Below are 22,449 nucleotides of genomic sequence, written 5' to 3'. Positions count from 1 at the left end.
CAGCAGCCTACCCCTGACCCAGGTTGGACACCCCTCCAACCACAATGCTCAGGGAAGGGCTGGCCATGTGGACACTGGGCTGACCAGGCTGGTGTCCAGTGAGGAGGGGAAGGTGACCTGAACCCATGCCATCCAGCACTGGTGGCCATGCAATGCTGTTCTCTATGGACAGATGAACTAGCAGTGCCCTCAGCCTTCCCACGTAAGGCCCCTAAGGGGCCCCTTTCACCCCCACACATCATGCCTGGCCAGCTCAGAGACTGAGTGGCCAACTGCTGGCCCCCTTTGCCAGCCCAGGGAAAAGCTGGCAGCTAGGCCCCAGGATCAGGCTGCATGCCAGGAACAGGGAAACACCCCCTCACACACCCTGGTTTCTGATACTAGCCTTTTATGTCTTTGCCTCTCTGGCTCTGGCCCCTCCCTTCCCAAACCAGGATTTCTGCTCCTCTGACATGCATCCCTGGTCCCCAAAGAGCGTCCTTCCAAAGCTCCTTCTCCCCTCATGACAGCAAAGAGTTACAGAGGAGCCTCCAGGAGTCTGGGAAGGCAGGGCGCAGTAAGGGCCAGATTTCTTGCCCAGTGGCCATGGGCCTCACTCCCACGTAGGCTGGGCCACCACCATCGAGCCCAAGCATGCACCTACAGGCCCCAGACAGGTGCTCACAGGAATGGCGCACCCAGGCTCAGCAACATAGCAGCTCCCCACCATGGGGACGGTGGCCCAGCTGAGACACAACAAGGCAGGTGGCAGAAGGGCTCTTTATCAAGAGTCATAGAATGAAACAAGGTCTCTGTAGCCAGGTGCCCCCTGGGGATGGCTTCTGCCACAGGTCCATTCCAGAGTGAGGAAGTGGGGTCCTGGATGGGAAGATTGGGGAGGCCCGGCACTGGCTGCCCACCCACAGGGCATGTCGGGGTTTCCAGCAAAAGGCCCTGAAGCAGACTCTGGCTAGGCCTGGCATCAGGACCCTTGGCACCCTGAGAGCCAGCCCCTCACATGAGCAGGCAGCATGGCCTCTTCTCCATGGAAGCCTCCTCGGAGGGGGCTGTGAGCTTGAGCAGGGGTGGGTCTCCACCAGCCCTGGAGCCACACTCGGGCTGGGGCATCTCCATGTCCGAAGGCGGACCAGACCCAGGGGCCTCAGGCCCACGCTGCAGCTTAGCAGCTGCTCGCTGCCGCTTGAGCTCCGCCAAGGTGTGGTGGGCCTTGGCCCGGCCCAGGGTGTCAGGGGCCATACTCTCTGGGGGACTCAGCTGGTAGGAGACACTCCGGTCCAGCCGTTTGGAGTATAGGTGCCGTCCCAGGGTGCCCCCAACTCGGCCGTTGTGTGGCCTGGACACTTCGGCGTCTTCCTCCTGTGGGGGGAGCATGGGCCCCAGAGGCCATTAAAGAGGGCCCTGTCTCGGCCCCCCTGGCCTTAGGCCCACTGCATCGTGGTAGTCAAGGGGAAGGCATGAGGGTGGGGCACCAGCCCAGCATATGGGTGTAGGGTCACTGACCGCAATGGCTCCTGGGTGAAGGCCTGCCCCAGAGTATGGGTGGGGAGGAGCTCACCTCAGGGGGCGGTGGCCTGAGCTCGGTGTCTGTCTGGCCATCCTCCTCCTCCTCAGGGGGCTCTGGGCTGGTGGGAGGTGGCTGTTGCCACACAATGGCCTCCTGGGCATGCTCCTTTCGGTACAGGCTGGTGCGCTGGGTCAGACTCACACGCCTCACCACCTTCCTGGGGGAAGGCAGGGTGAGGGTGGGGGGAGGACGTTCCCTTCCCTGTGGACTCTGTCCCAGGCTCCAGCTGGCACCTTGGCCCGCCAGCTGACGTCAGTGGAGGCAAAGACCTGGGCATTGCCAGAGGGGCAGGGGGTGGGGCCACAGTGGGGCAGTTGCTCACCCCCGGCTGCCAGCACTGGAGGTGCGGCGACGCAGCAGAGAGCGCTGGCGACCTTGGGCCCGCAAGAGTGCGTCCTGCTTGTGCTTCAGCTCCAGCAGCTTGGCCCGAACCTCCTCGTCCCCGCACACATCTGAGGAGAAGTGGGTGGAGGATCAGGGGCATCCTCCCGCTGGTCACCTGCACCAAGAGGAGGTGACCCCCAGCTCACCAAGAGGCGTCTCTTCCATCAGGGACTTCCCGTTGAGGTCGGCGCCATGTGCCACGAGCAGCTCTACCAGGTGCACCTGTGGGCCAGTGAGCCCAGGCTGCTGAAGGCTCCAGAGTTGCAGGCCCACCAGCACCCTAGCTGGCCCAACTGCTCCAGCCCCACACTCACCTGGCCCCAGTAGGCCGCAGCATGCAGTGGCTCCCAGCCGTCGCGGTCTTTGGCGCTCAGGCTGGCCTGGTGTTCCAGTAGCAGGGCAGCAGCCTCGCTGAACCCATTGGCAGCGGCAATGTGTAGCTACAGGCAAACCACCCAGCCCTGAGACCTGGCCCATGCCCCTCCAGTAGCACCCTCCTCCCCCTGCGTCCTCTGGCCATGTCCTCACCAGCGTGGCCCCATGGTCCCCAGGGGCATCCAGGTCGGCCCCCATCTGCAGTAGACTCTGGATGTCCTCTAGCATGTGCAGCTCCGGCAAGGCCCGGGCCCCCTCGATGCCATCCTGAGTGATGCCTGCAGGGCAACAGGCTCAGAGCCAGCACCGCTGGCCCCACCCCTGGAGGCAGGTGGGATCACACTCACCACGGTCAGCCATGGCCGTCTCAAGGCAGTCCAGTGTCTGCTCATCCTCACACAGGTCATAGGGCATGTTACCATCAGTGTTGACCGCCAAGAGATCAGCACCACTGCAGGGAAGGTGGACAGGGTGCTAGCCACAGGTCCGCTCTCACCTCCCCACAAGGGAGGCCCCTCAGTTCCCTCTCAGAGGTCCTTCCTCTGCAGAAGCCCTCAGCCTAGGGCTGCCCTTCAGGACACTGTGGGGCTGTCCCTGGGCCTGTCTGATGCCCCTCAGTTTTGGATCCTGTCCTCAAGCCAGGTAGATGTCCTGCAGCCTCCACCTGTGTCTCCAGGTTATTGGTACCCATCAGCCCCCATGAACATGCACAGTGGGCCCACCTGCCAGGAGTGGGATTCTGGGACTCTCGAGGCCCCAGGGAGGAGAGCCTGAGCACCAAGACAGCCCTGCAGAGCTGCAGGGAGCAGGGCTCATGTGGGAGTTGAGGGGGGCCCAAAATACAGGGGTAGATGCCTGCTGTGGAGAGGAGAGGAGTGGGGCTCAGTACTGCAGCCTCTCCCATAGACACACACCATCGATTCTTGGACCACTCCACAGTCTGAGCACCTAACCTTGTCTATCCTATTAGAGGGGTCAGAGTTGAGGGGCCACGGTGGGGGGTTGGACTCCTAGATCCTGGTGAAGCTGACCGTCATCCCATTTACCTTCTCATGTTAAAGGCCCCACCTGTTTCCAGGTACCCCTTCCCTCGCCAATTCTACCCTCATCACTGACCAGAACGGTATTTCTCTGTACAGACCTGGGGAGGCCTGGAGGCCTGTGCTGGAGGTTAAGGCTTACCCTCAAGGGATTCCCAAATTCCTAACAGCACCTGGCAGGATATACCCAGGTAAGCAGCTGGGAGGGCAGAAAGCCTTTGCCCTGAGTGTGTGTGTCCCCTGCCCAGGCCCAGCTCTCCATGCCAGGACACAGGCAATAAGCAAAAGTAAATAGGAACAAAAGAGGCAAAGGTATACTTCCTGTGGATGAGATGCCCTGCCTAGCTGCAGCCCCTCCCTGACACAGATGCCCAGTCTGGCCACACCTGCTCCCAGCGGGCCCTACCGGGCAATGAGCAGCTCTACCAGGTGCAGGTGGCCGCAGGTGGCCGCAGCATGCAGGGGTGTCCAGCACTCACTGTCACGGGCATTGACTGTGGCCCCAGCCTCCAGCAGCTGCTGCACCATCTCCCGGAAGTCATCGATGCAGCTCTGCAAACCATTCAGCCTGAGCACCAGGCCAACCAGTGCCCTCCCCCACCCCTACTCCCTCCCCCACCCCCATAGGGCTGACCTGGTGCAGGGCTGTCAGACCGTCCTCGTTGGCCAGGTCAGGGCTGACCCCACTCTCAAGGAACTGGTGGACTGCAAGAAGGGGGAGGCGTGCTCAGGGTGCAGGAATAGAGGTCCTGCCACAGGCCAGCACTGTCCTGGTCAGGCCCCTATACCTGAGGGTACCTGGGCTGACTGCTGTGCTGCAGCTGGGGAGCAGAGAATGAGGAGGAAGATGATGGTACAGGTGGCAGGAGATGTGTCTCTGCCTCCAGTCCCCAGCAGGACTCGCCCCTCCCAAATCCTGGCACTCCAACCGTCAGACTCCCAGAATGTCGCCCTCCTGTATGAGAGCAGTCCCACTGGGCTCCAGACTGTCCCACTCTGGTTTGGATGTTGGCACCCTGCCCAACAATCCCCACCCCACCATGTCCCAAGTCTCCCCGGAGCCTTCTCCACTGGCAGACCACTCCACCCCTACAAACACCCTTCCCTGGTACCTGCAGCCTCCCTCCCCACACTGCAAGCTCCTGGCCCTACTGTAGCCTGGAGTGTGGGCCCTAGGTGCCCAGGCCTGTCCCTCCAGGGTCTCCCTATGAGCAGAACTGGTCCCGACCCTCACTCTTCAGCAGCCCCACCTTGGGCCCAGGCTCTCACCAAGGTCACCTGGGACTTCTTTGGGGGTCTGGACCTCCCTGATGGTGCTTGGCAGGCAACACAAGGATGCACCTTCTTTCCCACAGTTCCCTGTGCCCTGTGACACACCCACCGCACCCTGTCCACTTTCCCTGCCTTGGGCCTTCTGCACCCAGACTCTGTAGCAGAGTCCCCTAACCTGGAGGGAGGCAGGAAGAACCCTCAGGAGCCTCTGGGAAAGTAGAGGGGCCGTGAGCACATTGGGCACAGGGAGCAACAGGAAGCCTGCCAAAAGCTCAGGCCAGGAAGGTTCTGACAGAGAGGAAGGTATCCAGAGGGCCGATTGTGTGAGGAGCCCTGCTCCCCATAGGACTTTCAACAGCTGGTGGCCAAGACTCTCCTGAGCACTGCGCAGTACCCTAGCAAGAGGCAGGAAGAATGGGCCACCACCAGCCCACTGGAGTCAAGCCCTAGACACTTCTCCAGGCTCCTAGGAGCCCACTCCCTTTGCCCTTGCCTCTGAAGCAGGAACCCTGAATGCTGCCCCATCACCTGCAGCCCATAGCTGAGGGAACTGGGCCAGACCTCGAGCCCCATAAGATGCAGCTGTGCCCTTGGCAGGTCTCACGAGGACTGTGCCAGGTGACAGGGACAGGGATGCAGGCTGTGCAGTACCCTAGGGTCAGCCACACTCACCTTCTTCCAGGTCATTTCGGGCAGCAGCCTCAAGAAGGGTGACGCTGGGAGGGAAGAGGACGCGCTTCTGCGGTCGGCCAACAGCTGCCTCCTTCCGTGGCCGCTCCCTATGGCCCCTTCTGCCCTGGGCATCCTTCTCAGCCTGGGCCCACATCTTCACTTGCTGGGCACGGCGCTTCTGGGCATGCTTCAGCCGCTCCTGGGTGCTCATCCTGCCCACCACGGGCATCTCTGCCAGCAGTTCCAGGTGCTCGGCCATGGTGGGGGCTACCTGCCGGGGGGGCTGCTCGGGGCACCAGACGGGGGAACAAGGGAGCCAGGCTGGGCCTGAGGGGTGGGGCAGCTGGCTGGACTGGCACCCTCGGGGGCATCCCCTCCTCAAAGCTTGGTGCCCTCTGCCCCTGGCAAGGCTGGGTCAGGAGGTTCCACTCCGTGACCAGGCCCAGGCAGCCCAAGGGGCACAGGCCCCTGGCAAAAAAGGCAGCGTGGGAGGGCTAGCAGCCACCTCTCAGGAGCCCTGGTAGCTTGGCTGCTCAAGGGCAGGGCCTTCCTCCCTCCCTCTTGGGGTCAGGGTGCACAGCCTGTGGGAAGCAACAGGACCTGTCCGCCTTAGTCCAGGGTCTGCAGCTAATCACCCAGATAACAGAGTTGCAGCTTCCTGGCAGCTCACCGAAGGAGAAAGGAGGGCAGGGCAATGGGCAGAGGACCCTGGGAGACCCTGGGAGTCCTAGAGGCCCCCTTTCCTTCCAAGCCTCAGAAGCCTGGGTGGGGCCTGGGAGAAGCCATGGCCGGGCTTTCCCTGCCCTCTGCCTCCTCCTGTCTGTCTCCCAGGGTCAGTGCATAAGCACTAACAAGGAGGTGTGGCAGGAGGGCGGGCTCAGCAGCTGCCTAGAAGCCAGGGCAGGGTGTGTACTTAGAGTCCTGGGGTCCTAGACATGGTGCCTGGGGGTGAGGCTCTGAGCAGCCAGGGCACTGAGAGAGAGCACAGCGGGTTTGGCAGTTGTCTTCAGGAGGGCAGCTCCACCAGCCTGAGAAAGAAGCAGCAGCACATGGAGGGCTGGCTAGGCTCCCAGCGGCTAGCAGGTAAGACCAGGGCCCTGTCCTGTGTGAGCTCTTCTAGACAACAGTCCTGGTGGGGGAGAGGGGCACAGCTTGCTCTGCCCCACTCTGAGTCACACCATCTTTGAAAAGGATGAGAAGGGAGCAGGAGGCTGCCCTCCAGGGCGTGATGCCTGCTTCAGGAGCTGTTCTCTGCTGCTTCCCAAGGCTCCAGGCTCTGGCCCTGGTCCCCACAGCATCTGACCTGTCTGCCCCCAGGCTGGGCCAGGCAAAGTGCCTTCTCCTTGGGCTCTACAGGAACTGCCTCAAGGGCAGGCCCTGCCTCCTGGGACTTAGGCCAAACAGGGTGACAGCCTGTCCAGACCAACACCCCAGCCCCTCATTGCCCAGTATCTGGGCCTTTCCCTCCCCAGGTCCCTAGCCCAGTCGAGTCAATGCCCCAGCCATCCTGGGCTGCAATAAAAGCGCCTATCATGTGGACACGGGCTGAGTGGCCTACCAGGTTTGGGATCTATTAAGATAGGCAGGCAGCTTGGCTGGGGCATGGCCATGTAGAACCCACCATGGCCTGTCCTGCCCAGTACTCCAGGTGTGGTCATTGGGTATGGTCATATGACATGCCTCAGGAGGCCTGGCTGAATTCCATCCAGAAGGTGCTTACTCACAACTTACCAGGAGTCCCCATTCTCACTATGCTAGGCTTTGTGGCATCTAGATCTGACCCAGCCTTCCTCTGGCCAGACTTGTACTGAGCTCAGTGAGTACCTCCTTCTTTCTGTCCTGGGCCACATCAAATTAGATCAGGTTCCTCCTGCTTCAGGACCTCTAGTGTATCTGGGAGCTTCACTTTACAGGTCTGACCTGCTCTGGACTTTGCCCGTGCTCTGGCTTCTGCTAGCCTGGCCCTGGTGGCTCGTGGGCACAGAATTAGGGACCAGCAAGGCCCAGGAAACATCTTTCCAGGCAGCACTCCTGTTCTGAGCGGCCTGTCCCCAGCTGGCCACCTCTGCACTCTTGGGGCCAGGGGCAGACACAAGCTGTCCAGACTCCCTGCACGGGCCCCCAAGTCCTGCCTTTGCCCTCAGGCACACAGCCTCCCCACAGTGAGACAGGCTGGAGGCCAGGTCCTGCAGACACCTGCCAGCTCCTAGACCACACCTGAGGAACAGCAGATCCCTCACTCCCTGCAAGATGCCCCTTCCCTCCTCCCCTGCTGGTCACTCACAGCTCCCCTCATGCCCCTCTGCCCGAGAGCTAGGACACCCCCCCACCAACCCCCCATATGGATGCAAGGTGGGACCTTTACCTCTGCCATCAGTCTCTGGGCCTGCCAGGGAAACTGACCCAAACAGCCCACCCCAAGAGACCAGTAGCAAGGGGAAGGGCACACCACCCTCTGCCTGGCCCAGTCTCCAGCCATGGGAGAGGGAAGGACTCGCAGACAAAGCCATCCCCATGGGCCAAGGCTCCCCAGCAGAGTTGGCTCACAGGGTTTTGGGAACCAGTTTCACTTCTCCAAGATGGGCGCCAACATCAGAGCCACTGCCTGATTTTGTTAAGTTTAACAAGACTTAGGAAATATCATCATTTTATATGAGAAAAGGGATTCTGATACCCACATCCTATAGAAAACCACCTAGAATAGCAGCTAGCTTTTCACAGAACACATGCTATCTTTGGTTTTCTCATTTGAAGGCCCTCTCTGGAAATTCATCACAGAGCAGGATCTGGAGCACCCCCCACCCCCCCAGCTGCAGTGGGAGAAGGGGCACTGGCTGCAGCTACACACCTGGCCCCTCCAGTCCCTGGTGCCTTGGGCAGGTCACACAGGTCCTCTGCCCTCGACTGGTGGGCCCACCTTACTGAAGCCCCAGGTCCCCCCTGGGCCCTTTCAGCTGCACTCCTTGCTGGAAGCTGCCTGAAGTCAGTCTCCAGGTGACCTTGGGCAGCTGAACTGTATCCTCTGAGAGAAAGGAGGTGCCCAAGGTGGCTCTAGGACCCCACTACAGTGAGCATCCCATCCCAGAACCTTCTCCATTGAGGGGGCACCACAGTGCCCAGTGCCTGGATGCCCCAAGCATGAGCCCCTTAAACCCTGCCTGCTGCCCCTCACCGAGCCACACTCAGTCTCCTCTTCCAGTCACAGTCCAGGAACAGCTGCCAGAACTGGGAGACTGGCCCCACAGAGGAGCCAGGAAGGCTAGACTGGCTCAGTAGGGTCCCATGGAATAGCCAACACACCACACCCAGGCTGAGGGGGTGAAGCTGGGCAGCTCCCGCCTCTGTCTACAAATCCTCCCCCAAACCTCCCTGGAATGTCAAACAGATAATCTGGGCCACTTTTTACAGTTCTCAGCTCTATGCCCAGGCGAGGTGCACAGGAGTGTGGAGCCGAGGTAGGAGGGGCCTCCTGAAGACAAAGTGGCCACTGCTCCACCCCCTCGGGCTGCACCCCTGGGCTGTCCCCAAGACTGCCGAGAGCACTACTGGACACTTGGCTTTTGGGACAGGAGGCACTGGACCCCAGCTCAGGAAGTGTCTCAGCAGCCCCCTCCATACCCACTACCACTGTCCTCTTCCAGCAGTCCCTTTATCCCCATTTCCCACCATGGGGAAACTGAGCCTATGCCTTAGACGCAGAGTCCCCTGTTAACCACACTGTCTCCGTGTCCACTTCACAGCACCTGTGAGAGCGAGAGACTGCAACAAGAGCCAAAGTCTGGAAGGGGCAGAGTGGGGAGGGAGGAATGCTGGGATATAGGACAGTCCGGGCTGCAAAGCCTAGCACCTGCCCACTTCCCCTGGTTCTGGGGGCTTCACATCTGTCATGCCTAGGCACGTGGGGATGGGTTCCAAAACCTTGCCATCAAAAGAGCTGGTTTTATTGGTGGCATAATCTATAAGAGCAAAAAGTGAGAAACAGATGCCCGGCTGTAGGAAAAGCAAAGCATGTCATTCTGCAGAAAAACACAGACAAGTCAAGATGAGGTCATCTAAATGTCATGGTGAGGGGCTGTGACATGCTCAGCCAATTCAGAGCTGAAACTGCCCTGGGTAAAGGCCTGTTATGGGCCCTGCACGAGCAAAGAGGATGAGGGGGCGGGTACTGCCATGCGAGACTCCTGGGGCAGTGAGGGGACCCTGCAGCAAGGCCTCTAGGGACACCCTTAACTTCATCAGAGGGCCAACCCACAGCACCCATCCCAGGCTCTCCCCCCCACCCCACCCTGGCATGGCTTACTGTGGAAGACTGCCAATCCTGCAGAACGTTCCCACCCCTGCATGTACAAGTGCCCCACAGTGGCTTCCCAGGCAGGTGAAGGGCAGACGCCAAGGGCCCTTTGTGTCCTGGCCTGTCTCTTCCACTAGAGGACAAGCTTGTTGAGGGCACACTCCCAGTCCATCTGGTCAGCCTCGTGCCAGCACCCAGAAGAGGAGCCTTCGGTCAGTGTTTATGAAGGGCTGGGGGGTAAAGCAGGCACAGCTCAGTGCAGCTGAGGAGCAGACCACTCAAACCTGAGGAGCCCTATGGCTCACGCCACCCAGAGGAGCCACCAGGCACCTGGGGACCCTGAAACTCGACAAGTGCAGCACCCGGCCATGAAGGGGTGGCCCAGCCCCAAGGAAGGAGGGCAGGCCATGCTTCACAACGGCCACCTGACTGATGTGCAGGTTCTGGTCATTCGCCAAGTTCTCTTCATTTCCCTGCTCCACCTGGCTCTGCTCTGGGGCTGAGGATAGGAGACAAGAGGGAACCAGCACAGGCCTTGCCCTCAGTGAGGTCCACTGTGGTCAGGCAGGGGTCATGGGGTGGCCACAGGGTGGGCCTCTGTGCCTAGATCCCCGTGAGGAGGAAGCAGTAGCCCTGGTTGCAAGTCCACCAAGGGGCCTCTCAGCAAGCTCGAGAACAGGAGTTTGGGGAGCTGGTGGCATGGCAGGTGGGCTGAGGAAATGTGAATGGCAAGGGCAGTGTGGAAGGTGGCTCCTCGCACCAGCATGGAGACTATAGGAAGAGCAAATCTGGGAGTGCTGCTGTGGGCACCCTCACCACTGACATCTTATTGCAAAGCAGTCATCCCCAGGATGCACTCACCTGCCCCCACAGGCCTGTTCTGGAATGTTCTAGAAGCTAATCCCACAGCACTATGATCAGGCCCCTTGCTGCAGCACCTTTAGGACAGAAAATGCTGGAAATGACCTCCCAGTCCATCAAAGGGGTTGGGTTAAATAAGCCCCGGGGTTTATGAGGAAGCTCCCTGTGCACCACTGTGGAAAGGCTGCTGAGAGACGGTATTTGTTCAGTGAAAAGGTATAAAAATCTGTATATGATATGCTGCCTTTTAGGTAAACAAAAAATAAAATAATATGTTTATATCTATGTAAGAAACAAGAGAAATGACTAACAGTGGTCACAGGAGAGGCAGAGTGGCAGATGGACATGATGTGCACTTTGGGTTATTTCTGTTGTTTCACTTTTGAGATGTGAAGGTAAACTTCTTCAAAACAACTTTAAGCACTGTTTTGGAAGGGCAGGTGTGCACACCTGTTGGGTATCAGGTTGGGCCAGGGAGGGCAGGAGTGTAGAGGACACTCTGTCTTCTGTCCCTTGCCAGAGTTGGCCTCTGCCCAACAGGCTGTGGGAGCCAGAGGCTTTCAGACAAATGAGTGATGTGATCAGATCCAGGGTGAGGGGACCTCACAGGAGAGACACTGACACCTGCACACTCACCCGGCAGGGAGTGGACAGCAGAGGACAAGAGTAACAAAGTGAAGGTGGGAAGGCTGTTGGATGCAAGGAAAGGACCAGCAAGGGGCAGACGGAAGACAGTAGGTGGGCCCTGAGAAGTGGGACAAGAGTTGTGTCCAGGTGAGGCGGGGCCGGGAACCCCAGGAGTGAGTAGTTAGCAGAGAGGAAGACCAGATAGGTCACTGCAGGGAGGTCCTGCAGGGCTGGTGGGAAGGATGCTGGAGTAGATGGCAGGAAGGCCCTGGGACACAGAGCAAGGTCCCATGCTCTCCCAAGAGACAGTTTAAGGAACAACAGAACCCCAGATGGGAGGGAAACAAGCAAAGGGACAGCCTTTCTAAACTTGACACAAAAGGAACCTAAAAAAACCAAATTAATCCAATTACACCAGGTTTGCAAAAGCCTGCTCTGCGAAAACAAAGCCAAACCTACAGTGCTCTCCCTCAGGGAGCACCCCCCTCTTCTTCCTCAGGCTGTCACTTTTACTTTCTCTCTCCTAAGCTCCAAGGACCCTTCTTTTGCCTCTGTAACTTGTTTCCTGAGCCCACTTCTTCTACCACTCACTTCTACCTCTGTGACTTTTCTTTTTTTTTCTCTCTTTTTTTTAATTCTAACCCGAGGATATTTTTTCCATTGATTTTTTTTTTTTTTTTAAATGTTTCTATTGATTTCAGAGAGAGGAAGGGACAGGGGGAGAGACAGAAAATCAATAGAGTCACTGATTGGCTGCCTCCTGAACGCCCCCTGCTGGGGATGATCCTGGGCATGTGCCCTGACTGGGAATAGGTGGCCGCTTAACCACTGCCAGCTGGACTCCATTGATTTTTAGAGAGAGAATGGAAAGGAGGGAAGGGAGGAGGAGAGGGGGAGAGAGAAGGAGAGAGGGAGAGAGAGACACACACACAGATTGGTTGCCTTCCACACATGCCCCTACCAGGGCAGGGGATCAAACCTGCAACTGAGGCACGTGCCCTTGATCAGGAGTCAAACCCACAACCCTTTCTTTGGTCCAAACCCACAACCCTTTCTTTGGTCTGAGGGCCAATGCTATAACCACTGAGCCAAACTGGCCAGGGCTACCTCTGTGACTTTCTAAATAAACTCTCTTACAGTTTGAAAAAAACACACAAATCTACACACTCAGAGGCACATGGTAAACTGGGCAAAAACATTTACAATAAACATGATAAAGTGATCGCAGGTCAGTTGTGATGGGCTGTGCGAAGTGGGCAAAGGGGCAAGAAAGATCCTGGGACAAAGGACACAGATGCACAAAAACATCCACTCACTTCCCTAATAATTAACACATGCTAATTAGAAGTAGGACAGCCCTGTGACCACTCAGGGGGCTAGACCAGGGCGCCAGCCCTAAAGGATGCCCTGAGGTATCTACAGAAATGTACCAGGCCTCAGACCCTGAACACTGCTTCAAGGTATTGCCCTGCAGGTATACCTGTACAAGTGATCTTTCTCAAAAGAAAACAAACCTTTTGTCTTTTTAAAAGAAAAGTGATTAGGAGATAACTGGACTCACCAAAGGTCCCCATGAAGGGAGGGGCCCACAGTGGGCTCTGATGTGGTGGGGGCCATACCTCCTGAGAACCTCCGCTGAGATGGGAGGGAGGTAAGGTGGGCTCAGAAGCAGCACAGAGCAGGGGCTCCTGGCTGCTCTCCATACCCTGAAACCCTCCCCTGGAGCCAGTCAATCCTGCCAGCCCTGGACTTAGCCTTGTCCCTCAAGGACCTCTGCTGTCCCATGGAACCCAACTCCCCTCCACCCTGCTCCTCCCCTCCAGCCTTCTCTGGGGGCTATTTCTCTCCCCACCTTGCCCTCTGGCCCTCACTACCACAGCCCCTGCTCCCTGAGTCCACCACAAGAGCCCCCACCACCTGCACCAGACCTACTGTGGGAACCACCCCTGTAGCTGTCAGGTCCGATTCCTAGTGAGTGGTCTCGATGTTCTCTTGAACAGTCCTTCAATTCCCTGCCCCCCAGTCTTGACCTCTTCCTGCCAATGCCTCGTTCTCTGCCCCAGTTACACCCAGACCCTGTCACCACCAGTAACTCTCGCCCACTGCACCAGGCTTTTCAATCTCTGACATCACCTCTTCCCAGGTCACTCCCACAGACCTGACTCCAGCACTGCACGTCCCCCCCTGCCCTGTCAGTTACCACTGTCCTGCAGACTGCCCAACTCTGAATGGACGAAAGAGCTGATGACCGAAGACCACATCAGACAAACAAGCGCCCATGTAACAGCCTTGACACTCCAGAATCAGAAATCGTACAACTGACCTTGCCCCTTGTCCCTCACCCTGAGCAATCAGAAGAGCACGTGCACCTCCATGTGCACGGTACTCCCACAGGTCACAGAGCTCCATCCCCTCCAGGACCCATCTTCCAGCATCAGCTCCAATATGCATGGTGACTGCCCCACCATTAAAAACAGAACAAAATGCCCCGCCGGAGAAGACAAGGACTCTGCAACCACGGGTTCTATTCATACTGCAGTGGTCTAGCCAGTACAACTGGGCAAGAAAAGGAAATAAAAGGAATCAGGATGGGAAGGATGGAAAAAACTCATTATTCACAATGACATCTAGTGCATGATACAAACCTAAAAGATCTTATAGAAAAATGATTAGAATATGAGAACAGAGCAATATTGGTAGATACAAGGTTAAGGCACATAAATCAGTTACATTTATAAATGCCAGCAACAATTAAAGAAGAGAAATTATGATGATACTACTTATAGTAATATAATAATATCCAAAAGCATCAATGCCTCAGAGTAATGATAACAAAAGGCAAGCAGGACCTCTCTCAGGAAATCACAGAGGACATGAGTAAATGCAGGACATACCACACTGATGGGTCAAAATTCAGAACTGTAAAGATGTGATTTCCCCCAAAATTCATCTCAGACTCAATGCAATCACAATCAAAATCCCCACAGCTGTGTTGGAGACTAGATCTCCAGCACAATTCTTTCTCCACACTAATTCTCATTTTACATGAAATGCAAAAGGTCTCCCTGGCCAGTGTGGCTCAGTGATAAGAGTGTCAGCCTGTGCACCAAAGGGTTGTGGGTTTGAATCCCAGTCAAGGGCATGTACCCAGGTTGCAGGTTTGCTTCCCGCCCCTGATTAGGGCATTTGCCGGAGGCAACCAATTGATGTGTCTTTCACACGGATGTTTCTCTTTCTCTCTCTCTCCCCCCCTTCCACTCTCTCTGAAAAGCAATGGAAAAAATATCTTTAGGTAAGGATTAACAACAACAACAAAAAAGAAACAAATGCAAAAGTTCAGGAATAGTTGGGACAATCCTAAAAATTAACAAATTTCAATTACTTTACATTTATTTATTTTCAGAGAGAGAAGAGAGAAGGAGAGAGAGTGAGAAACATCAATGAGAGTATCATTGATTGGCTGCCTCCTGCATGCCCCCCACTGGGGATTGAGCCTGCAACCCAGGCATGTGCCCTGACCAGGAATCAAACTGTGACCTCCCAGTTCATAAGTCGGCACTCAACCACTGAGCCACATTGGCCGGGCACTTTACATTTAGATATCAAGATTTAGCCTGGCCGGCATGGCTCAGCGGTTGAGCATTGACCTAGGATTCAGGAGATCATGGTTCAATTCCAGGTCAGGGCACATGCCCAGGATGCGGGCTTGATCCCCAGTTGGAGGTGTGCAGGAGGCAGCTTATCAATGACGACTCTCTCATCATTATTCTTATTTTTATTTTTTTTTCAAATATATTTTTATTGATTTCAGAGAGAGGAAAGAAGAGGGAGAGTGAGAGATAGAAACATCAATGATGAGAGAGTCACCGATCGGCCACCTCCCGCATGCCCCTGACCAGGGACTGAACCCGCAACCCAGGCATGTGTCCTGACCGGGAATCGAACCCCGATCGCCTGGATCCTAGGTCGACGCTCAACCGCCAAACCACGTCCAGCCAGGCTCTCTCATCATTGAAGTTTCAACTCTCTCTCTCCTTCTCCCTTCCTAATATATTAATAAAAATACATATATTTTTTTAAAGATTTGTTATAAATTTGGCAAGGTGCTGAGGTACTGGCTTAGGGACAAAGTTGATCCTGGGAACCAGTGCGCATGTGTGCAGACAGTCAGCTATGACCCTGCAGGGCAGCACGAAAGGAATCTTTCCAATAAAGACACTGGGTCCAATTTAGCGCAGCTCATAGCTCACTGGGACTCGTGAGCTGTGTATCCAAGTGTAAGAGGGGAAGTCGTACAACATCCACAGAGACAATACCAGAAGCAAGCACAGTCCTCATGACCTACTGGCCTCACCAAAATTAAACCTTCTGCTAAAGACCCTGTGAAGGGGCTGAAATGATGAGCTCTTGACTGAAGAACATATTCACAGACTACAGACACAACAAAGGACTTCTGTCCAGCAAACACAAAGAACGCCCAAAACTCAGCAGGAAACAAACAAACTCAGCCATTAGAAAATGGGCAAAAGATGTGACTAGACACTTCACTGACAAGGACACAGGGTGAGATAACCCTGGCCAGCTTTACCGTCAAGGAGATGCAAATGACAGCCACAGGCAGCCCACCCACACCCTCAGACCACAAGGGTGGGAAGCAGGGGTCTCACATTGCTGGTGGTACAGCCACTTTGGAAAATAGTTTGGCAGTCTCTTAAAAAAAACTAAATGTGTGCTTACCACATGACCAAGCAGCTGTGCATTCGGCACTTATCCCAGAGATATGAAAACTTAAGTTCACACAAAAACCCGTAGGTGGATTTCATAGAGACTTGATTCATAATAGCCCCAAACTGGAAACTGTTGTCCCTCCATGGGAACACCCACACCACAGAACCAATGCTGGCTGAGCACAGCTCAAGTGGGTTGAGAGGGCACAGGCTTGTCACCAACTGTCACATCTGCTGAGTGCAGTCAAAGCGGTGGCCAAATGCTCAGATCTAGGGTGTGGGGCAGGGCTGAGGAAGGGGTGACATGGCTGCACAGGATACAGAGGATCCTATGTGGTCACACAAATCTACACGTGTGATAGACTGCACAGAAGTAAACACACATTCAGGCACACTCACACTTGGTGCATGGAACGCTGGTGAAACCTATAAGGGTCAGTGTCCCGAACAAGGCTCTGAAGCGCAGTCATGTGCCTTTGGGGGACTGGGAAATGAGGAGTCGTCTCTCTGAACTGTTTCTTACAACTGTATGGGCATCTACAATGATCTCAAAATAAAGTTAAAAAATAAAACGAGTGAAAAGCAAGCCACAGAGTAGGAAATAATATTGGCAACACTCTACTAAACAGGAATATAGGCTAAAGACTTCAGCAGCCACTTCACATCAGTAAACACACAGAAAGGTACCCACGTCTGTAGTCATCAGGGAAATGCACATGAAACCCAACACATACCAGGACACGCCCACCTGAACAGAGACCTAGCCTCAGGGAAAACAGAGCATGTGACTGTCCCATACCACATGGCAGTGTCTGTGGAACACACATCTCTCACCAGCCATCCCACTCCAGGCACTGTTCCCAACAGAAACATGCTGGGTTCCCACACTGAACCTGTTGTAGACCATTGCTACAAAGGACATTTCCAGGACAGCTGGCCAACTGGGACCTGGACTGTGAACTAAGTAAAGTGCCAGCTTTAGTTCACAGACTATAGATGTTCAGCTCCCTGAGGCCTCCAGCTACACTGGACCACAGCAGCAGGAAGAGCACACTCTAAGATTAAGGGAACGAATGGCCTTCTGAATGCCTGGCCTCGTTGGCAGTGGGGAACCACCAGGATCATTCCAGCAGCAGAATGGGGGGATCAGCTGTCATGTAATCCTTGCCTGGCACTGCGTCAGAATGCACTGCCAGAGGCCAGCGCTGTGAGGCTGGGGGGATCAATAGCCCTATAGGGCCCAGCCCAGGGCAGGGAAGATCCTGGAGGGAGGCTGGTGACACTGGGCTACAGGTACCAGCCAGGGCACTAAGGCAAGAAACAGAAAGCATGCATATTGGAAAGGAAGATGCAAAACTCTTTAGATGCAGAAGGCATGTGAGAGACATGCAGGAAATCCTTAGGAATCTACGAGAGGGATACTTAAATAGGAAGGTTGTAGGACACAAGGATAATATCTCAAAATCAACTGTATCTCTCTATACTTGGAAAATGCAAAATTTTAAATATCATTTACAAAATTAGTATCACAAAGCCTGGAATATTCTCTCTCTGTCTCTCTGTCTCTCTGTCTCTCTCTCTCTCTCTCTCTCTCTCTCACACACACACACACATACACACACACACACACACACACAGAGCCCGCCAGCCGGTGGACAACCCTAACTGCAACTAGAGGAGACCTGGAGCCAGAACCACCCAGCTAAGCTATCTCTGAATTCCTTACCCACGCAGAAACTGTGAGATAATAAATGGTTACTGTTTAAGCCATTCTATTTTAGGGTTATTTGTTAAACAGCAATAGACAATTAATACAGAGACTTAAATAAATGGAGATATGTATATACCATGTTTTATATTGTTAAAATGTCAATTCTGCCCAGCCGGGCGTGGCTCAGCGGTTGAGCATCAACCTAGAATCCAGGAGATCATGATACGATTCCCAGTCAGGGCACATGCCCAGCTTGTGGGCTCCATCCCCAGTCGGGGGCGTGCAGGAGGCAGCAAATCAATGATCCTCTCATCACTGATGTTTCTATCTCTCTCTTTCCCTCTCCCTTCCTCTCTCTGAAATCAATAAAGATGTATTAAAAAAAAAAATTCACTCGTGCCTTTCTACAAAAAGGCTTACTGGAGTTTTGATTGGGATTGTATTAATGCTATAGCTCTATTTGGGGAGAATTGACTTTTTAAAATATATATATCTTTATTGATTTCAGAGAGAGGAAGGGAGAGGGAGAGGGAGAGATAGAAACATCAATGATGAGAGAGTCGTCATTGATCGGCTGCCTCCTGCACACCCTGGACAGGGGATCAAGCTCATAACCGTGCCCTGACTGGGAATCGAACCATGATCTCCTGGATCCTAGGGAGATTCCAGAAACAGACCCACTCATACACACCAACTGATCTTCAACAAAGGTGTTACAATGGAGAGAGGATGGTCTTCAAAAAGTGGTATTGGCACGACTGGATGTCCACATGGAAAACAATGACCCTTGGCCTCTACTCATGAAAGAAAGGACAAACCAGACTTCATCAAAATTAAGTGTCTGCTGTTCAAGACACTGACACAAAACTACCAGGCCAGCCAGACTGTGAGAACAGGACTGGCATCCTGAAGATACAAAGAACTCTTAAAAGTTGGTAAGACAAACAGCCCATTAAAATTTTTTTAAAAATTGTTTTTTAGAGAGAGAGGAAGGGAGAGGGAGAGAGAAAGAGAGAAACATGGATTGACTGCCTCCTGCATGGCCTCTACCAGGACTGGCCCCTACAACCAGGACAGGTGCCGGTTGGAATTAGTGCACGGACAATGCTCAACCAACTTAGCCCCAGTTGCCAGAGCAAACAGCCCATTTTTTAAGGCAAAAGATATGAACAGTGTCTTCACAAAAGATATACAAATGGCCAACAAAGTAAGCGCAAGAAAAGACGCTCAATGCCATTCACCATTAAGAAATACAAATTAAAACCACAAGCCACCGCTACACACTCATAAAAATGGCTGAACTTTAAAAGGATGGTACCACTGACTTGAAGAGAAAAGGGAATGTAAAATAAATGTGAAGCCATTTTGGAAAATAGTTTGGCACTTTCTTATAAAGTTAACCACACACTTCAATCCATCCTTTCTATCATTTCAGACCAAGAGAAACAAAGCCCATGTCCACACAAAGAGGTGTGTGTACGAATGCTCAGCGCAGCTTTGCTCACAGCAGCAGGTGTATGTACAGATGCAGTGGCTGTACACCTACATGGTGGAATACCAACCAGCACTCAGCAAGACAAAGGAGGGACGACCCATACAGCCGGGCTTTCCCAACATTAGGGCAGGGCAAAGGAGTCAGACACCAAGGGTTTGTGGTATGGTTTAGATTATGTGAAACTCCACAAGGGAGACATGGAATCCATAGGAGAAAGCATGCAGTGGTTGCTGAGGCCAGCTGGAGAGCTGACCACAGGGAACTGCAGGGGTGACAGAGGCTCTATACCTGGACTGCGGTGGTGTTCCCCAGGATGCACACACCTCTCAAAGTCGATCCAGCACTTGCTCTTCCTCCATGGGACCATCTGTGGAAGCCGACTTTCCTGCCCCTTTCTCAGCCTGCTGTGCTGGCAACATCCTGCCCAAGGCCATGGAGCAAGAAGGGGTGGGGTGGTTCACTCTCTCCCTTCCACCTCCACACAGGGTTCAGTGTGGTAAAGAGGTGATGGGGGGGGGCCAGGGATAGAAGAGGGAGGGTTTCAGGGCGAGTACAAGAATCAGATCACTCACTCTGGCTAAGGTGCGAAGGATGAAGGCAAGGGACTGAGACAGAGCCAAGGTCACCAGGGGTCACTGCTGCAGCCCAGGTATTTGGATGAAGGAATGGACAGGAAGTGCCACAATGAGGGCTATTGAGGAGGAAGTTTTGAGAGAGCTGGGAGGTGAGGAAAGAGCCTGTAACTCCCATTCAGATATCTTGCTTTGCTAACGGGTAGACTGTGGCAGGGGTGCTGTGGTGGGGCACTTTTGGACAGGTACAGTATGCTGGGTCACCAAAGGTTCGCCTGAGACTCAGATTCCAAAACTGCACACAGTGAACAGGCAGACACCAGAGATTCAGAAATACCTAGAATGAGACCCCAAAGTTAAGCCCACAGATACAAGAGGCCCTTGCCTAGGTGCCTGCCAGACCAAACAACCTTCCAGGGACAGTAGAGTCCAGACACATCCCAACAGGTGAGGCATGAGGCCAGGATGAGCCAATGGAGAGCTAGGGGAGGAGTGTCCAGCCAACATGGAGGAAATCCAGCCCAGTTATCAGGAGGGCTCCCTGTCCCAACTCTGAGCCACACACATCCATCACAAGGAGAAGCACAGAGCTGGGCTCTGCACAGGCCCCCTTGCACAGCTTCCAGTCCCTACAGAAGCTCAGTCCCAAGCTGGGGCTCCCTTTGGTGCCCCCGAAGTGAGCTAAGTGGCAGAGCCAGGGAGGCCTCATCACACTTCTCTCAGGGAAACCCCAAGCCTGCCAGGCGAGCACCTAGGGCACAAAGACAGAGACTAGGAGCAGTGTGGTGCCTCCACTGCCACTGCCACCCCCAAGTTAAGGGTCCAGAGAAAAAAGGCAGGCAGCACTGTGGGGAGGGCCATCCTCTCTCTGGCTTCACTAAACCTGGAATGACTCCACACCTCCCTCTCTGCAGCCATGGAAATTAATCCCACGTCACCTGAGCCTCTGCTCCAGGACAGCAAGGGGTCCACACCACCCAGGGTGTGTCTGGACACACCCTCCTAGGCTTGGAGCACCTCCTGCACACCTCGGGGCCAGGCATTTTCAACACACTAGTTAGTACTTCTCACCTTGACCCCAATCTGTGAGGTGGAGCCCAGGATCTCCGCACTATAAGTGAGGTCACTCAAACCCCCGAAAGTTTAAGGAACGTGCCCCAGACAGGCTCCAGTTTCTCCTCTGGCCTAACTCCAAAGCCCACACAAAGCCTGGGCAAGTCACTTCTCTGTGGGCCGCATTTCTGGGCTGAAAATGGAGATAATTCTAGTGCTGACCAACAGGTTGCGAGAATGAAAACAATTCCACATGTAGGTAAAACACGAAAAGACTTTCTGGTGGCCTTCAGGGACTGTCACTTCTAGAAGCCGTTCCTGACTCTTAGCACCCCACCCCTGGGCTTTGTCCACCACCTGCCCCGGCCTCTCTGTGTGCTGCCCAGATATGGGATTCCCCGAGGACGCCCCCGTCTGGGCCCTGCCTCCTCTCCCTCTCAACCTGGTCTCGTCTTTCTCGTTTCCTCTCTCGGCTCAGCTCAGCCTCCCCTCTCCCCAAGGTTGGCTTCCACTTTGGTGGCGGCCTCCTCCGTCCCGGGGGCCCCGCCTCCTCCGTCCCGGGGGAGTGGAGCCCGGCCTCCTCCGTCCCGGGGGGCACGGCCTTCTCCGTCCCGGGGGGGTGGGGCCCGGCCTCCTCCGTCCCGGGGGCACGGCCTCCTCCGTCCCGGGGGCCCCGGCCTCCTCCGTCCCGGGGGCACGGCCTCCTCCGTCCCTGGGGCCCCGGCCTCCTCCGTCCCGGGGGGCACGGCCTCCTCCGTCCCGGGGGGGTGGGGCCCGGCCTCCTCCGTCCCGGGGGGCACGGCCTCCTCTCCCGCCGCAGGTCCCGGAAGTCCGAGCCTCACCTTCCGCCTCGCGCAGTCGATCGGATCCCGTCCGTCGGTCAGTCAGCCGCGCGCTCCTCCTGGCGCCGCAGGGGCGGGCCCCGCGCTGGGCCCTCGCCATGGCAACCCTACACTTCCGGTCCGCACAGCCCAGAGCCGGAAGCGGTGGCGCCACGTGGGAGCCGGGGGCGGGGCCTGCCCCGAGCTACGCCTGGACCCGCACCGACCGTCCCGGGAACGTGGGGCCGAGGCGTCCTCGGAGTGGGTGGGCCCGGGGCGGGAAGGGCGAGCGGTCGGAGGGCTTCCGGGAGGGGCTCGTTCGTTTGGGCGGGGCTGCTCGGGAAGGGTCGGCGCTGCGCCCAAGCGGAGGCGTCGCGCGGAGGGAACAGCGCGCAGGGAGGTGGAGAGACCCAGCGTGCGAGCGCGTGGGAACGGTGGCTTAGGAGCGGGAGTGTGGTCAGAGACGACCGGTCAGGGCACAAGGAGCTGGGCTTTATCCTGGAAGCCAGGGAGGACCAGTAGGGGAGAGCGGGTGGCTTAACACGTGGAAGAGAAAAAGACTGCTGACCGAGTAGGGCTAGGAGCCACAGATATTAACAACCTGTGAAACACAAGAAACCCTTCAACTAGAGCCCTGGAAATAGAGTTGAGAAGGCGTCGAGTTCAGAAGAAGCCAGGTGAAGTCTGAAGGGAGAGTCTGAGGTAGTGGAAACAGCGTGGAACCCGCATGCACCTCAGCCCCGGCATCCTCCCCCAGTGCACCCCACTACTCAGCACTTCCCTCCGTGCCTTACCATGTTCCTATGGCCTCCCTGAGGGCTGGGCGTCCGGGTACTAGCCATCACTGCTAGTAGTATCCCCTTGGACAAACTTGCGTGTATGTGTGGTCGGGAGAATCTGGGCTTTGAGGCAGGGTACAGAGCACAGGCCTTGACTGACCGGAGGGGCAGAGCCACAGATCACATAGCCAGGGAGGACAAGGTG

At 55.6% G+C, this 22,449-nt stretch overlaps 1 protein-coding gene across 5 annotated transcripts; it reads right to left on the bottom strand.

Moving 5' to 3' along the window:
• Positions 1 to 740: 740 nt before the first annotated feature.
• On the bottom strand, positions 741 to 21,608 carry PPP1R16A (protein phosphatase 1 regulatory subunit 16A). 5 transcript variants are annotated; one of them, XM_081116910.1, is made up of 13 exons: positions 19,592 to 19,928; positions 19,343 to 19,439; positions 10,460 to 10,536; positions 5,308 to 6,335; positions 3,998 to 4,068; positions 3,770 to 3,915; positions 2,671 to 2,774; positions 2,477 to 2,601; positions 2,263 to 2,388; positions 2,095 to 2,170; positions 1,887 to 2,016; positions 1,556 to 1,721; positions 741 to 1,356 (listed from the first exon to the last, which is right to left on the bottom strand). In XM_081116910.1, exons 4-13 carry the CDS (start codon positions 5,564 to 5,566, stop codon positions 994 to 996), a joined length of 1,566 nt encoding a protein of 521 aa, XP_080973036.1. In that variant the 5' UTR covers positions 5,567 to 6,335; positions 10,460 to 10,536; positions 19,343 to 19,439; positions 19,592 to 19,928; the 3' UTR covers positions 741 to 993. The 5 variants fall into 5 exon arrangements, with proteins under 5 accessions (XP_080973036.1, XP_080973037.1, XP_080973033.1 ...); XM_081116911.1 differs by lacking the exons at positions 19,343 to 19,439; positions 19,592 to 19,928 and adding an exon at positions 21,487 to 21,608; XM_081116907.1 differs by lacking the exons at positions 10,460 to 10,536; positions 19,343 to 19,439; positions 19,592 to 19,928 and adding exons at positions 4,152 to 4,184; positions 21,487 to 21,515.
• Positions 21,609 to 22,449: the final 841 nt, after the last annotated feature.

The sequence above is a fragment of the Miniopterus schreibersii genome (assembly GCF_964146895.1).
Source record: "Miniopterus schreibersii genome assembly, chromosome: 17".
NCBI lineage: Eukaryota > Metazoa > Chordata > Mammalia > Chiroptera > Miniopteridae > Miniopterus > Miniopterus schreibersii.
This window is presented reverse-complemented; position numbering and strand designations above follow the sequence as displayed.

What these genes read in the sequence shown, in the direction of transcription:
- PPP1R16A (XM_081116907.1), bottom strand. Translation starts at nt 5,566, where the DNA reads ATGGCCGAGCACCTGGAACTGCTGGCAGAGATGCCCGTGGTGGGCAGG. An exon ending in CCGAAATGACCTGGAAGAAG is followed by an intron (nt 4,185 to 5,307) that starts GTGAGTGTGGCT and finishes TCTGCTCCCCAG; the next exon opens with CTGCAGCACAGCAGTCAGCC. An exon ending in GACGGCCATGGCTGACCGTG is followed by an intron (nt 2,602 to 2,670) that starts GTGAGTGTGATC and finishes GTTGCCCTGCAG; the next exon opens with GCATCACTCAGGATGGCATC.